We start from the raw sequence: 15779 nt of genomic DNA, 5'->3' as shown, positions 1-15779 counted from the left end.
CAACCATTGATTGGCCAACGCAACCATGGGATGAAGACAGAAATTTGGGATTCCTTCCACAAGTGGATTTCCCGATGGGAAGATTGATTGATTGATTGATTGATTGATCGATTTTGGATGTCGGGAGGAGAAAAGGAGAAGTTCCTTCATGTTGAAAGGTTTTGGTTTCAAATCCAGCTCGAGGAACCTTCCAACCATTGATTGGCCAACGCAACCATGGGATGAAGACAGAAATTTGGGATTTCTCCCAAAAAAAAGCAGATGTCCCGATGGGAAGATTGATTGATTGATTGATTGATTGATTTTGGATGACGGTTCCATTGGGCTCCACGCAGCTCCAAATCCATCATCTCCATGTCGGGACAACCAGAGACTTTCCAAAGTGTCCTTCCCACCCCAGGAAATGTCCCAAGGCCATCTTGGAGAGGACTTGGAGCAACCTGAGATACTGGGAGGTGTCTCCACCCTTGGGATGGTTTGGATCTTGGAGGTCCCACCCAACCCATTCCACAATTCCCCAATTAATTACCCCCCTTCCAATTATCGGGAACTCATGACGAGCTCCCATTCCAGTTGGCGGCGCGTGGGCTCGCAGCTAATTAATTAGGCAAAGCTGCTAATTAGCTCCTTGGCTGGGCAAGGATGGGAGATACTCCACAGATCTCCAAAATCTGCTCTCGTCCCCATCTCGGATTTTTGGGGTTTGACAAGGAGCTGGTGGGGTCCAACGGGGAATTTTGGGGTTCAGGGAGGATTTTGGGGGTTCAATGAGGATTTTGGGGGTTCAATGAGAATTTTGGGGGTTCAGTGAGGAATTTTGGGGGTTCAATGAGGATTTTGGGGGTTCAGGAAGGAATTTTGGGGTTCAGGAAGGAATTTGGGGGTTCAGTGAGGATTTTGGGGGGTTCAGGAAGGAATTTTGGGGGTTCCGTGAGGATTTTGGGGGTTCAGGAAGGAATTTTGGGGTTCAAGAAGGAGTTTTGGGGTTCAGTGAGGATTTTGGGGGTTCAGTGAGGATTTTGGGGGTTCAATGAGGATTTTGGGGGTTCAATGAGAATTTTGGGGTTCAGTGAGGATTTTGGGGGGTTCAGGAAGGAATTTGGGGGTTCATTGAGGATTTTGGGGGTTCAGGAAGGAATTTGGGGTTCAGTGAGGATTTTGGAGGTTCAGGAAGGAATTTGGGGTTCAGGAAGGAATTTTGGGGGTTCCGTGAGGATTTTGGGGTTCAAGAAGGAATTTGAGGGTTCAAGAAGGAATTTTGGGGGTTCTATGAGAATTTTGGGGTTCAATGAGGATTTTGGAGTTCAGGAAGGAATTTTGGGGGTTCATTGAGGATTTTGGGGGTTCAGAGGGGATTGAGAAGGAATTTTGGGGTTCAAGAAGGAATTTTGGGGTTCAGTGAGGAATTTTGGGGGTTCAATGAGAATTTTGGGAGTTTAATGAGAATTTTGTAGTTCAGGAAGGAATTTTGGGGTTCAAGAAGGAATTTAGAGGGTTCAATGAGAATTTTGGGGTTCAATGAGAATTTTGGGGTTCAAGGAGGATTTTTGGAGCTCAAGAGGAACTTGGTGGGATTCAGTTTGGGGTTCAGTGAGGATTTGGGGTTCAAGAAGGAATTTTGGGGTTCAAGAAGGAATTTGGGGGTTCAAGAAGGAATTTTGGGGGTTCAATGAGGATTTTGGGGTTCAATGAGGATTTTTGGAGATCAACAGGAACTTTATGGGATTCAGTTTGGGGTTCGATGAGGATTTTGAGGGTTCAATGAGGATTTGGGGGTTCAGTGAGGATTTTGGGGGTTCAGTGAGGATTTTGGGGGTTCAATGAGGATTTTGGGGGTTCAATGAGGATTTTGGGGGTTCAATGAGGATTTTGAGGGTTCAATGAGGATTTTGGAGGTTCAGTGAGGATTTTGGGGGTTCAATGATCATTTTGGGGTTTCACTGATTATTTGGTGGCTCAAGAAGCAATTTTGGACTTCCTCGAGAACTTCTGGCGTTCCACAACGACCTGAAGCCGTCCCACCAAGGGCAGAGACGAGTGAAAAACCCTTCGGGGATAAAACCTCGTCCACTGTCCCCATCCCAGGCGATTCCGGAGGGAAATTCCGGCTACCTGTAGTGCAGGAGTTGTCCTTCCGTGCCGTAATCCCGGAAAACGTCGAATTCCTTCTCCAACGCTCCGGAAGGCGGCGAGCTGAAAAACAGGAACGGCGGGTCAGGAGTTACCGGCGGAGACGTCGAGGTCTCCTCTAGGATCCATGGAGATGGATTCCCACCAGGATGGGATTTTTTAAAAATTTTTTAAAATTTATTTATTTATTATTTTTTGAATTTTTGGAGTTGTCGGCCCGATGACGACCAAGCCGCCCACGGCCAACCCTTCGAAGAACCAAATTGTCCCTTAAAAAAAAAATCCGAGAAGATGCCAAAAATCTCCCGGCTCCATCCCGGCCTTTCGACAACCTCGGATATCCAGAGTTGACGTGGGAAGAGGAAAATCCCAAAAAAAACCCAATTTTGGTCACATTTTTATCAAAATCTGAACCTGGAGAGCTTTTGTTCCCAGGAGATGGAGAAGGTCACACCACCAACCCACTCCAAGAGATGCCACGCTTGGAAAAACATGAGGAGAAAAATAAAAATAATCAAAAATCCATCTGGAACGGCGGGATGGAATTCCCAAAACGGATTTTTTTGGACTTGGTGGGGTTCGGTGAAGATTTGGGAATTCAGACTTGGAGCCCAAGAAGGATTTTGTGGGATTTGAGGATCAAGGAGGATTTTGTGGATTCGAGGAGGATCAAGGAGGATTTTGAGGGATTCGAGGAGGATCAAGAAGGATTTTGAGGGATTTGAGGAGGATCGAGGAGGATTTTGTGGGATTTGAGGAAAGTCAAGGAGGATTTTGTGGGATTTGAGGATCAAGGAGGATTTTGTGGATTCGAGGAGGATCAGGAAGGATTTTGTGGGATTTGAGGAGGATCAAGGAGGATTTTGTGGGATTCGAGGAAGGTCAAGGAGGATTTTGTGGATTCGAGGAGGATCAAGAAGGATTTTGAGGGATTTGAGGAGGATCAAGGAGGATTTTGTGGGATTCGAGGAGGATCGAGGAGGATTTTGTGGGATTCGAGGAGGATCAGGAAGGATTTTGTGGGATTTGAGGAGGATCAAGGAGGATTTTGAGGGATTTGAGGAGGATCAAGGAGGATTTTGTGGATTTGAGGAGGATCAAGGAGGATTTTGTGGGATTCGAGGAGGATCAGGAAGGATTTTGTGGGATTCGTGAAGGATCAAGGAGGATTTTGAGGGATTCGAGGAGGATCAAGGAGGATTTTGTGGATTTGAGGAGGATCGAGGAGGATTTTGTGGGATTTGAGGAAAGTCAAGGAGGATTTTGTGGATTCGAGGAGGATCAAGGAGGATTTTGTGGGATTCGAGGAGGATCAGGAAGGATTTTGTGGGATTCGAGGAGGATCAAGAAGGATTTTGAGGGATTCGAGGAGGATCAAGAAGGATTTTGTGGGATTCGTGAAGGATCAAGGAGGATTTTGTGGATTCGAGGAGGATCAGGAAGGATTTTGTGGGAATGGAATTCCTCCTCCTCCTCCTCCTCGTCCTCCTCGTCCTCCAGGATTCCCGAGACAAAAGCATCACCTCTGATCCCGTAGATTCCATGGATTCGGGTGTTGTACCCAAATAATTTGGAATGATTTAGAATGATGTCATCAGAATTTTGATAGAGCCTCAAATCCGTGGAGGAATCCAGCTGGGTCTCCACATTCATGGGAGAATCCAGATGGATCTCCAAATCCATGGTGGAATCCATTTGGATTCCCAAATCCATGGTGGAATCCAGATGGATTCCCAAATCCATGTCAAAATTTAGATGGATCCCCACATCCATGGTGGAATCCAGATGGATCTCCAAATCCATGGCAGAATCCAGGTGGATCTCCATATCCACGTCAAAATTTAGATGGATCCCCAACTCCATGGTGGAATCCAGATGGATCCCCACATCCATGGTGGAATCCAGATGGATCTCCACATCCATGGTGGAATCCAGATGGATCTCCAAATCAATGGCGGAATCCAGGTGGATCTCCATATCCACGTCAAAATTTAGATGGATCCCAAATCTACGGAGGAATCCAGATGGATCCCCACATCCATGGTGGAATCCAGATGGATCTCCAAATCAATGGTGGAATCCAACTGGATCTCCACATCCATGTCAGAATCCAGATGGATCCCCACATCCATGGTGGAATTCAGATGGATTCCCAAATCCAAGTCAAAATTTAGATGGATCCCCACATCCATGGTGGAATTTAGATGGATCCCAAATCCATGGAGGAATCCAGATGGATCCCAAATCCATGTCAAAATTTAGATGGATTCCCAAATTCATGGTGGAATCCAGATGGATCTCCACATCCATGGTGGAATTCAGATGGATCTCCACATCCATGGTGGAATTTAGATGGATCACAAATCCATGGTGGAATCCAGATGGATCCCCAACTCCATGGTGGAATCCAGATGGATTCCCAAATCCATGTCAAAATTTAGATGGATCACAAATCCATGTCAGAATCCAGATGGATCCCCAAATCCATGTCAAAATTTAGATGGATCCCCAAATCCAAGTCAAAATTTAGATGGATCTCCAAATCCATGGTGGAATCCATTTGGATTCCCAAATCCATGTCGGAATCCAGATGGATTCCCAAATCCATGTCAAAATTTAGATGGATCTCCACATCCATGGTGGAATCCAGATGGGTCCCACCCCTGGAAGTGTCCAAGGCTGGCTGGAGGAACCTGGGACAGGAGAAGGTGTCCCCGCCCAGGAACCGGACGAGCTTTAAGGTCCTTTCCAAGCCCGAACCATTCCGTGATTCCAGGAGAATTCCGGAGCCGCCCGAGGTCCTCTCCATGGGATCTGCTTCCCATCATCCCACCACCATCCCTGGGGGAAAAACCTGGTGGGAATTTTCCAGGAATCAAAATGATTTTCCACTAATAAATGTGATTTTCCAGGAATCAAAATGATTTTCCACTAATAAATGTGATTTTTCCAATAATTCAGGTGATTTTCCATTAATAAATGCGATTTTCCATTAATAAAAGTGGTTTTCCAAGGAAAAAGGTGGTTTTCCAAAATTGAAGGTGAATTTTCCATTAATAAAAGTGATTTTTCAGGAATCAAAATGATTTCCCATTAATAAATATGATTTTTCCAATAATTCAGGTGAATTTCCATTAATAAATGCGATTTCCCATTAATAAACAGGATTTCCCATTAATAAAAGTGATTTCCCATTAATCAAAGCGATTTCCCATTAATAAAAGCGATTTCCCATTAATAAAAGTGATTTCCCATTAATAAACGTGATTTCCCATTAATAAAAGCGATTTCCCATTAATAAAAGTGATTTCCCATTAATAAACGTGATTTCCCATTAATAAACGTTATTTCCCATTAATAAAAGTGATTTCCCATTAATAAACGTGATTTCCCATTAATAAACGTTATTTCCCATTAATAAAAGTGATTTCCCATTAATAAAAGTGATTTCCCATAAATAAATGCGATTTCCCATTAATAAATGTTATTTCCCATTAATCAAAGCGATTTCCCATTAATAAACGTTATTTTCCATTAATTAACGGGATTTCCCATTAATCAAAGCGATTTCCCATTAATTAACGTTATTTCCCATTAATAAACGCGATTTCCCATTAATAAACGTTAATTTCCATTAATTAATGGGATTTCCCATTAATAAACGCGGTTTTGGTGTCGGAGCGCCGCCGCTGCCGGAGCCGGGGAAAGGAAATCGAAGCCAAAAAAAAAAAAATTTGGGAGTCGGGAAATCTCCCGTGGGGAGGGGAATCAAATTTTGGATAAATTTTGGGAATGCCGGAAGATCCCATCCAAGAATTCCGACCAGGGCTCATCCCTGGGAGTGTCCAAGGCCAGGTTTGGAAGGGACCTCAAAGACGCCGGAATTCCGACAGGCGCCGGAATTCTGACAGGCGACGACAGAATTCCAACAGATGACGACGGAATTCCGACAGGCGATGGAATTCCGACAGGCGATGGAATTCTGACAGGCAACGGAATTCCGACAGACGACGGAATTCCGACAGACGACGGAATTCCGACAGGCGACGGAATTCCGACAGGCGACGACGGAATTCCGACAGGCGATGGAATTCTGACAGGCGACGGAATTCCGACAGACGCCGTAATTCTGACAGATGACGACGGAATTCCGACAGGCGATGGAATTCCGACAGGCGACGATGGAATTCCGACAGGCGACTGAATTCCGACAGGCGACGATGGAATTCCAACAGGCGACGGAATTCCGACAGGCGACGATGGAATTCCGACAGGCGATGATGGAATTCGGACAGGTGACGGAATTCCAACAGGCGATGGAATTCGGACAGGCGACGATGGAATTCCGACAGGCGATGGAATTCCGACAGGCGACGACGGAATTCCGACAGGCGACGGAATTCCGACAGGCGACGGAATTCCGACAGGCGACGATGGAATTCCGACAGGCGACGATGGAATTCCGACAGGCGATGATGGAATTCGGACAGGCAATGGAATTCCGACAGGCGACAGAATTCCGACAGGCGACGGAATTCTGACAGGCGATGGAATTCCAACAGGCGATGGAATTCCGACAGGCGACGCCGGAATTCCGACAGGCGACGACAGAATTCCGTCAGGCGACTGAATTCCAACAGGCGACGGAATTCTGACAGGCGACAACGGAATTCCGACAGGCGACGGAATTCTGACAGGTGACGCCGGAATTCCGACAGGCGACGAAATTCCAACAGACGCCGGAATTCCGACAGGCGACGCCGGAATTCCGACCTCTTTGCCACGGACGTCGCTCGGAGCTGGATTTTCGGGGTGAAACGGGTGGGAATAAACGAAAACACCAGGGATGAAACGATTTTTTGGGATCCTTCCCAAATGGAGGATCTCGTGGAATTCCCAAACTCCAGGAGAACTCAGCTGGGATGGATCCGGCTCCTTTGTCACGGATTCACCGGAAAGAGGAGATCATTCCCGAAGAATCGACACCGGGATGGAATTCCCGGAAAACCGGTGGCTGCCCCATCCGTGGTCAAGTTGGGTGGAGCTTGGAGCGACCTGGAATTTTGGGAATGTTGTCCCAGGGGGATGGAAGTGGGAAAAAAAAAAACCCCCAAAAAAACGGGATTTGTTGCCACAGGCAGGAAATAAAAGGGAAAAAAAAAAAAAAAAAAAAGGGAAAAAGCCGAATTGGAAGAATTCCAAGAATTCCATCCGGCATTCCCTGGAAGTTGCTCCAAGGGCAGGAAGAGCCCGTGGATAAAAAAAAATCGGGAAGAGACGGATTTCCGGTGGAACGGGATGAGGTTCCCACCGCGCCTGGATCCAGATCCAGGTGGGAATTTCAACGGGATCGACAATTCCAGGTTTTAAAATTCCTAAAAAATTCCCTTTTTTTTTTATTTTGCTCCGGCAGCGGAGCAAAAAACTTCATCAGATCATGGAAATTCCATGGAAATTCCATGGAAAAACTTCACCAAATGCTCAAACCTGAGGGTTGGAAGGGAAAATCCCCATCCCAGGTTGATCCAAGCTGACCTTGGACACTTCCAGGGATCCAGGGACAGCCACAAATCCTCTGGGAATTCCATTCCAGTGGAATTCCCGTTCTCCCAGGGAAGAATTCCTTCCCAAAAATCCCATCCATCCCTTCCCTCTGGAAGTTCAAAGCCATTCCCGGTGTCCTGCCCCTCCTTCCCTTGTCCCAAATTCCCTCTCCAGCTCTCCTGGAGAGAATTCCGAGGGAAAACTCCGATCGGATGTTTTTTGACATCTTTGAGGCATCTTTTATTCCACAAATCTGCTTTTTTTTGGGATCGTTGGAAGTCAGGAAAACGGCTGATCCCAGAGAGAATTCCATGGATTGGATTTGGGAAGAATTCCCTTCGGATATTCCAGCTCGGCCGCACTTAAAAAAACGGAAAAGCCGAATTTTATCTCCGACATCCCGGCGCCTTCGGAACCCGAAGAAAAAAGTGGGAATAGCGAGGAAAAACTCGGGCAGATGGGATCGGGGTGAAGACCCCTCACATTCCAAAATTCCTGCGTTTCCGAGGAAAATTCCCCAAAAAAATCCACTTCCTTGTCCCTCAAGCTTCCACTTGGAATTCCTCTTTGGAGCCGAGTTTTCCATGGAAAAGGATTTTTTTTTTTCGCCCGTTCTCCAAGGATTTCAAGGAAATAACCGCAGACGCGGGCGGAAAATCCCGAAATCCCAAAATCCCAAAATCCGGCCGACGTTCCTGCGTGTTGCCGAGTGGCGCTCCGGAGGAAAAGCCGCCAAGCGTGGAAAATTCCAGAGGAAAAAAAAACCGGGAATTCCCGCTGGGAAGGCTCAGCAAAGCCGATGGTGAGATCCCAGGGTTAATTCCGGATCCGGCCGCTAATTAAAAACCCAAAAATTCCCACCTCGCCGCGGAAGCGCGAGGAGATTCCGGCGGGATCCGGGCGCTCGACGACGGCGAATTCCCGGTGAATTCCGATCCCGGATCCGCAGGATGCGAGGGATGGATCGGGAGACGTTCTGCTTCCTCAAATCCTCAATTTTAAGGGAAGCCCTTAAAGCGGGCGGGAATTCCCATTAAAAACTTCCACGCTTCTCCCAAATTCCCGGAAAACTTCAAATAAAATTTCATGGGATGAGAACCGGGAGTTCTTGGAGCCACGGGATCCCGGAGAATCATGGAATGGCCGGGCTTGGAAAGGATCATGGAATTACACATGGAAACCTTCCAAAATTCCAGGTTTTTCCAAGCTCCTTCCAACCCGACCTTGGACACTTCCAGGGATGGGGAGAAAACGCGGGAATGTTTTTTTTTTTTTAATTTTCCCGTCCCCGTCACCTCCAGGGATGCAGGTGGGAATTCCAGGCCAGGAATTCCAGGAATTTTAAAAAAATAATTTTGTTGAAGTTTTGAAGCTCCAAAAGTTGGGATCTGCTCCATGTCCAATCCCTGGGAAGGTCAAGACCTGGAATTCCTGATCCCACCTTGGGAATGATCCTTTCCACAGAAAATTCCTGATCCCAGTTTGGGAATGATCCTTTCCTCAGGAAATTCCTGATCCCAGTTTGGGAATGATCCTTTCCCTGGGAAATTCCTGATCCCAGTTTGGGAATGATCCTTTCCACAGGAAATTCCTGATCCCAGTTTGGGAATGATCCTTTCCCTGGGAAATTCCTGATCCCAGTTTGGGAATGATCCTTTCCACAGGAAATTCCTGATCCCACCTCGGGAATGATCCTTTCCACAGGAAATTCCTGATCCCAGTTTGGGAATGATCCTTTCCACAGGAAATTCCTGATCCCGCCTTGGGAATGATCCTTTCCCTGGGAAATTCCTGATCCCAGTTTGGGAATGATCCTTTCCACAGGAAATTCCTGATCCCAGTTTGGGAATGATCCTTTCCACAGGAAATTCCTGATCCCAGTTTGGGAATGATCCTTTCCTCAGGAAATTCCTGATCCCAGTTTGGGAATGATCCTTTCCCTGGGAAATTCCTGATCCCAGTTTGGGAATGATCCTTTCCACAGGAAATTCCTGATCCCAGTTTGGGAATGATCCTTTCCCTGGGAAATTCCTGATCCCAGTTTGGGAATGATCCTTTCCACAGGAAATTCCTGATCCCACCTCGGGAATGATCCTTTCCACAGGAAATTCCTGATCCCAGTTTGGGAATGATCCTTTCCACAGGAAATTCCTGATCCCGCCTTGGGAATGATCCTTTCCCTGGGAAATTCCTGATCCCAGTTTGGGAATGATCCTTTCCACAGGAAATTCCTGATCCCAGTTTGGGAATGATCCTTTCCACAGGAAATTCCTGATCCCAGTTTGGGAATGATCCTTTCCACAGGAAATTCCTGATCCCACATTGGGAATGATCCTTTCCCTGGGAAATTCCTGATCCCAGTTTGGGAATGATCCTTTCCACAGGAAATTCCTGATCCCAGTTTGGGAATGATCCTTTCCACAGGAAATTCCTGATCCCAGTTTGGGAATGATCCTTTCCCTGGGAAATTCCTGATCCCAGTTTGGGAATGATCCTTTCCCTGGGAAATTCCTGATCCCAGTTTGGGAATGATCCTTTCCACAGGAAATTCCTGATCCCAGTTTGGGAATGATCCTTTCCACAGGAAATTCCTGATCCCAGTTTGGGAATGATCCTTTCCCTGGGAAATTCCTGATCCCAGTTTGGGAATGATCCTTTCCCCAGGAAATTCCTGATCCCAGTTTGGGAATGATCCTTTCCACAGGAAATTCCTGATCCCAGTTTGGGAATGATCCTTTCCACAGGAAATTCCTGATCCCAGTTTGGGAATGATCCTTTCCACAGGAAATTCCTGATCCCACCTTGGGAATGATCCTTTCCCTGGAAATTCCTGATCCCAGTTTGGGAATGATCCTTTCCCTGGGAAATTCCTGATCCCAGTTTGGGAATGATCCTTTCCCTGGGAAATTCCTGATCCCAGTTTGGGAATGATCCTTTCCTCAGGAAATTCCTGATCCCAGTTTGGGAATGATCCTTTCCCTGGGAAATTCCTGATCCCAGTTTGGGAATGATCCTTTCCACAGGAAATTCCTGATCCCAATTTGGGAATGATCCTTTCCACAGGAAATTCCTGATCCCAGTTTGGGAATGATCCTTTCCACAGGAAATTCCTGATCCCAGTTTGGGAATGATCCTTTCCCTGGGAAATTCCTGATCCCAGTTTGGGAATGATCCTTTCCACAGGAAATTCCTGATCCCACCTTGGGAATGATCCTTTCCCTGGGAAATTCCTGATCCCAGTTTGGGAATGATCCTTTCCACAGGAAATTCCTGATCCCAGCTTGGGAATGATCCTTTCCACAGGAAATTCCTGATCCCAGTTTGGGAATGATCCTTTCCACAGGAAATTCCTGATCCCAGTTTGGGAATGATCCTTTCCACAGGAAATCCCTGATCCCACCTCGGGAATGATCCTTTCCCTGGGAAATTCCTGATCCCAGTTTGGGAATGATCCTTTCCACAGGAAATTCCTGATCCCAGTTTGGGAATGATCCTTTCCACAGGAAATTCCTGATCCCAGTTTGGGAATGATCCTTTCCCTGGGAAATTCCTGATCCCAGTTTGGGAATGATCCTTTCCCTGGGAAATTCCTGATCCCAGTTTGGGAATGATCCTTTCCACAGGAAATTCCTGATCCCAGTTTGGGAATGATCCTTTCCCTGGGAAATTCCTGATCCCAGTTTGGGAATGATCCTTTCCCTGGGAAATTCCTGATCCCACCTTGGGAATGATCCTTTCCCTGGGAAATTCCTGATCCCAGTTTGGGAATGATCCTTTCCACAGGAAATTCCTGATCCCAGTTTGGGAATGATCCTTTCCACAGGAAATTCCTGATCCCAGTTTGGGAATGATCCTTTCCACAGGAAATTCCTGATCCCAGTTTGGGAATGATCCTTTCCCTGGGAAATTCCTGATCCCAGTTTGGGAATGATCCTTTCCACAGGAAATTCCTGATCCCAGTTTGGGAATGATCCTTTCCCTGGGAAATTCCTGATCCCAGTTTGGGAATGATCCTTTCCACAGGAAATTCCTGATCCCAGTTTGGGAATGATCCTTTCCACAGGAAATTCCTGATCCCAGTTTGGGAATGATCCTTTCCACAGGAAATTCCTGATCCCAGTTTGGGAATGATCCTTTCCCTGGGAAATTCCTGATCCCAGTTTGGGAATGATCCTTTCCACAGGAAATTCCTGATCCCACCTTGGGAATGATCCTTTCCCTGGGAAATTCCTGATCCCAGTTTGGGAATGATCCTTTCCATAGGAAATTCCTGATCCCAGCTCGGGAATGATCCTTTCCATAGGAAATTCCTGATCCCAGTTTGGGAATGATCCTTTCCCTGGGAAATTCCTGATCCCACCCCTGTTCTCGCAGCAAATCCCGGGATTTTTAAAATCCATCCCCCGATCCTTGTCCACCCCTCATTTGGGAATGGGATCCTGCTCCATCAGCATCTCCTGGGCTCCTTCCCCACCAGGAAAATGGGAATTCTGCCCCTCTGCCCTGCTCAGGTGAGATCCCACCTGGAATTCTGCCCCCGGCTCCAGGATCCAACATCAGGAGGACGTGGAGCTGCTGGAGCAATTCCAGAGGAGGCCACGGAGCTGCTCCAAGAGCTGGAGCTCCTCTGTCCTGGAGCCAGGCTGGGAGAGATGGGAATGTCCAGCCTGGAGAAGGGATGGATCCATGGAGACCTCAGAGCTCCAGGAGAGCTGGAGAAGGATTTGGGACACGGGATGGAGGGACAGGACACCGGGAATGGCTTCCCACCACCAGAGGGCAGGGATGGATGGGATTTTGGGAAGGAATTCCTGGATGAGAGGGTGGTGAGGGACTGGGATGGAATTCCTGGAGAAGCTGTGGTTGCTCCTGGATCTCTGGGAATGTCCCAGGCCAGGTTGGACGGGGCTTGGAGCAACCTGGGATAATGGAAGTTGTCCCTGCCCATGGAAAAGGCCGAAATTCCGCAGTTTCCGGCAGCTGGAGTTGGGATCAGGAATTCCAGCCCGGATTGGTCTCCTCAACCCGGCCGCATCCTTAATATCAATTAAGAGAAGGCGGACACGTTAATTAACGACCCGCCTCAGGTCTCCCGGAAAAGCTGCTCCGTCCCTGGAATTGTCCCGGGTCAGGTCGGAACGGTGGGAGGTGTCCCTGTCCATGGAAAGAGGTGGGAGAAGATGGATTTGAAGGATTTTTACAACCCAAAGAATTCCATGATTTCCTGATTTGTGGCTTTTAATAATAACTCCAAACCACACCGGGCTCCAAACCCGAATTTCCAACCCTAAAAACGAATTTCAGTGGATGAGAAATGATTCCTTTAGGGAAAATTCCCACAGGGAACATCTAAAATATCCCAAGGGTGGAGAAACGGTGGAGAAAAATATTTTTCCCTTTTCCACCTGGATTTGTGGAGGATCCAACTGAGACCCACGAAGACTCAAGCTCCTTTACAACCCAAACCATTCCATGATTTCCTGATTTGTGGCTTTTAATAATAACTCAAAACCACGCCGGGCTCCAAACCCGAATTTCCAACCCTAAAAATGAATTTCAGTGGATGAGAAATGATTCCTTTAGGGAAAATTCCCGCAGGGAACATCTAAAATATCCCAAGGGTGGAGAAACACTTTTTCCTGGTGTTTTTCCCTTTTCCAACTGGATTTGTGGAGGATCCAACTGAGACCCACCAAGACTTGAACTCCTTTACAACCCAAAGCATTCCATGATTTCCTGATTTGTGGCTTTTAATAATAACTCCACACCGGGCTCCAAACCTGAATTTCCAACCCTAAAAATGAATTTCAGTGGATGAGAAATGATTCCTTTAGGGAAAATTCCCACAGGGAACATCTAAAATATCCCATGGGTGGAGAAACGGTGGAGAAAAATATTTTTCCCTTTTCCACCTGGATTTGTGGAGGATCCAACTCGGTGGAGACCCACCAAGACTCGAACTCCTTTACAACCCAAACCATTCCATGATTTCCTGATTTGTGGCTTTTAATAATAACTCCACGCCGGGCTCCAAACCCGAATTTCCAACCCTAAAAATGAATTTCAGTGGATGAGAAATGATTCCTTTAGGGAAAATTCCCACAGGGAACATCTAAAATATCCCAAGGGTGGAGAAACACTTTTTCCTGGTGTTTTTCCCTTTTCCACCTGGATTTGTGGAGGATCCAACTCGGTGGAGACCCACCAAGACTTGAACTCCTTTACAACCCAAAGCATTCCATGATTTCCTGATTTTTGGCTTTTAATAATAACTCCAAACCAGGCCGGGCTCCAAACCCGAATTTCCAACCCTAAAAACGAATTTCAGTGGATGAGAAATGATTCCTTTAGGGAAAATTCCCACAGGGAACATCTAAAATATCCCAAGGGTGGAGAAACGGTGGAGAAAAATATTTTTCCCTTTTCCACCTGGATTTGTGGAGGATCCAACCCTGGGAAGACCAAGAGTGGAGCAAGAAGAACCATCCACAAAACATCTTCGGGATCGCTCTCGGAGACCGCCGGCGCGGGAAATTCCCGATTTTCTCCCACCCATCCCACCTTTACCTCTCCGTCTCCTCCTTGACCACGGAATAGTGGCCGGGCTGGCGGCTCGGCCGCTGCTCCTGGACCTTCTCGTTGCTCTCCAGCTCCTGCTCCAAGGAGGAGCTGGTGCTGCCCTCCCTGCTGACGTTGCTGCTCCTGCCGGGGCTGTTTTCCGTGGAAGCCCGCGGCGATTCCGTGTTCTGCTTCAGCGTCTGCAGCTTGGCCAGCGGGATGATGTCGCAGTTCTGGGGACGGTGCCACACGGTCCTCTGCGTGGTGGCATTGTAGTAGTAGAAGCGGGAGGTGTTGGGGTCGAAGAGCTCCCACCACTGGTTCTCGTTGGTGCGTTTGATGCGCACGCCGGCCGGCGGGTCCCAGACGCACTCGCCCGTGATCAGGTTGGCGTACATGCGCTCCCGGGTCCGAGGCTCGATGATCTCCACCCATTCCAGCCTGGAAAAGGACAAGGAGAGAAGGGAGAACGTCAGCCTTGAGCCCTCGCGGAAGGTCGACCGAGATGAGGATTCCGGGATGCGACGCGAGCGCGGGATGGAGAAGAGCGACTTCTCAACTCTTCCTTCAATTCTCATTGAGTCTCCTGTGTCCAAGACTCCATGATTCCCACCCATTCCAGCCTGGAAAAGCACAAGGAGAGAAGGGGAACATCAACCAATCCCAACCACCCGATCATTCCGTGATTTGACACGAGCGGGGGATGGAGAAGAGCAAATTCTCAACTCTTCCTTCAATTCTCATCGAGTCTCCCGTGTCCAAGACTCCATGATTCCCACCCATTCCAGCCTGGAAAAGCACAAGGAGAGAAGGGGAACATCAACCAATCCCAACCACCCGATGGTTCCATGATTTGACGCAAGCGCGGAATGGAGAAGAGCAAATCCTCAACTCTTCCTTCAATTCTCATTGAGTCTCCTGTGTCCAAGACTCCATGATTCCCACCCATTCCAGCCTGGAAAAGCACAAGGAGAGAAGGGGAACATCAACCAACCCCAACCACCCGATGGTTCCATGATTTGACAGAAAAACGGGATGGAGAAGAGCGACTTCTCAACTCTTCCTTCAATTCTCATTGAGTCTCCTGTGTCCAAGGTTTGATGATTCCCACCCATTCCAGCCTGGAAAAGCACAAGGAGAGAAGGGGAACATCAACCAATCCCAACCACCCGATGGTTCCGGGATTTGATACAAGTGTAGGATGGAGAAGAGCAAATCCTCAACTCTTCCTTCCAACCCCATCGAGTCTCCTGTGTCCAAGACTCCATGATTCCCACCCATTCCAGCCTGGAAAAAAACAAGGAAAGAAGGGAAGCATCAACCAATCCCAACCACCCGATGGTTCCATGATTTGACAGAAAAACGGGATGGAGAAGAGCAACTTCTCAACTCTTCCTTCAATTCTCATTGAGCTCCCGTGTCCAAGACTCCATGATTCCCACCCATTCCAGCCTGGAAAAGCACAAGGAGAGAAGGGGAACATCAACCAATCCCAACAATCCGACGGTTCCATGATTTGACACAAATGCAGGACGGAGAAGAGCAAC

The 15779-nt window shown here is 47.6% G+C and overlaps 1 protein-coding gene across 4 annotated transcripts in view; it reads right to left on the bottom strand.

Moving 5' to 3' along the window:
- ARHGAP39 (Rho GTPase activating protein 39) overlaps positions 1-15779 on the bottom strand; it is a 98497-nt gene that overhangs the window by 28250 nt on the left and 54468 nt on the right. For all 4 annotated transcript variants that reach the window (XM_085572678.1, XM_085572679.1, XM_077781746.2 and 1 more), the window contains exons 2-3: positions 14242-14673; positions 2113-2193 (exon numbers count right to left, since the gene is read on the bottom strand). In XM_085572678.1, coding sequence (XP_085428804.1) covers positions 2113-2193; positions 14242-14630 — 470 coding nt within the window. In that variant the 5' untranslated portion in view covers positions 14631-14673. The remainder of the gene's footprint in view (positions 1-2112; positions 2194-14241; positions 14674-15779) is intronic.

Source organism: Lonchura striata, chromosome 2 (assembly GCF_050655825.1).
Source record: "Lonchura striata isolate lonStrDom1 chromosome 2, ASM5065582v1, whole genome shotgun sequence".
Lineage (NCBI taxonomy): Eukaryota > Metazoa > Chordata > Aves > Passeriformes > Estrildidae > Lonchura > Lonchura striata.
Note: the sequence above shows the minus strand (reverse complement) of the source record. Positions and strands in the feature narration are given on the sequence as shown.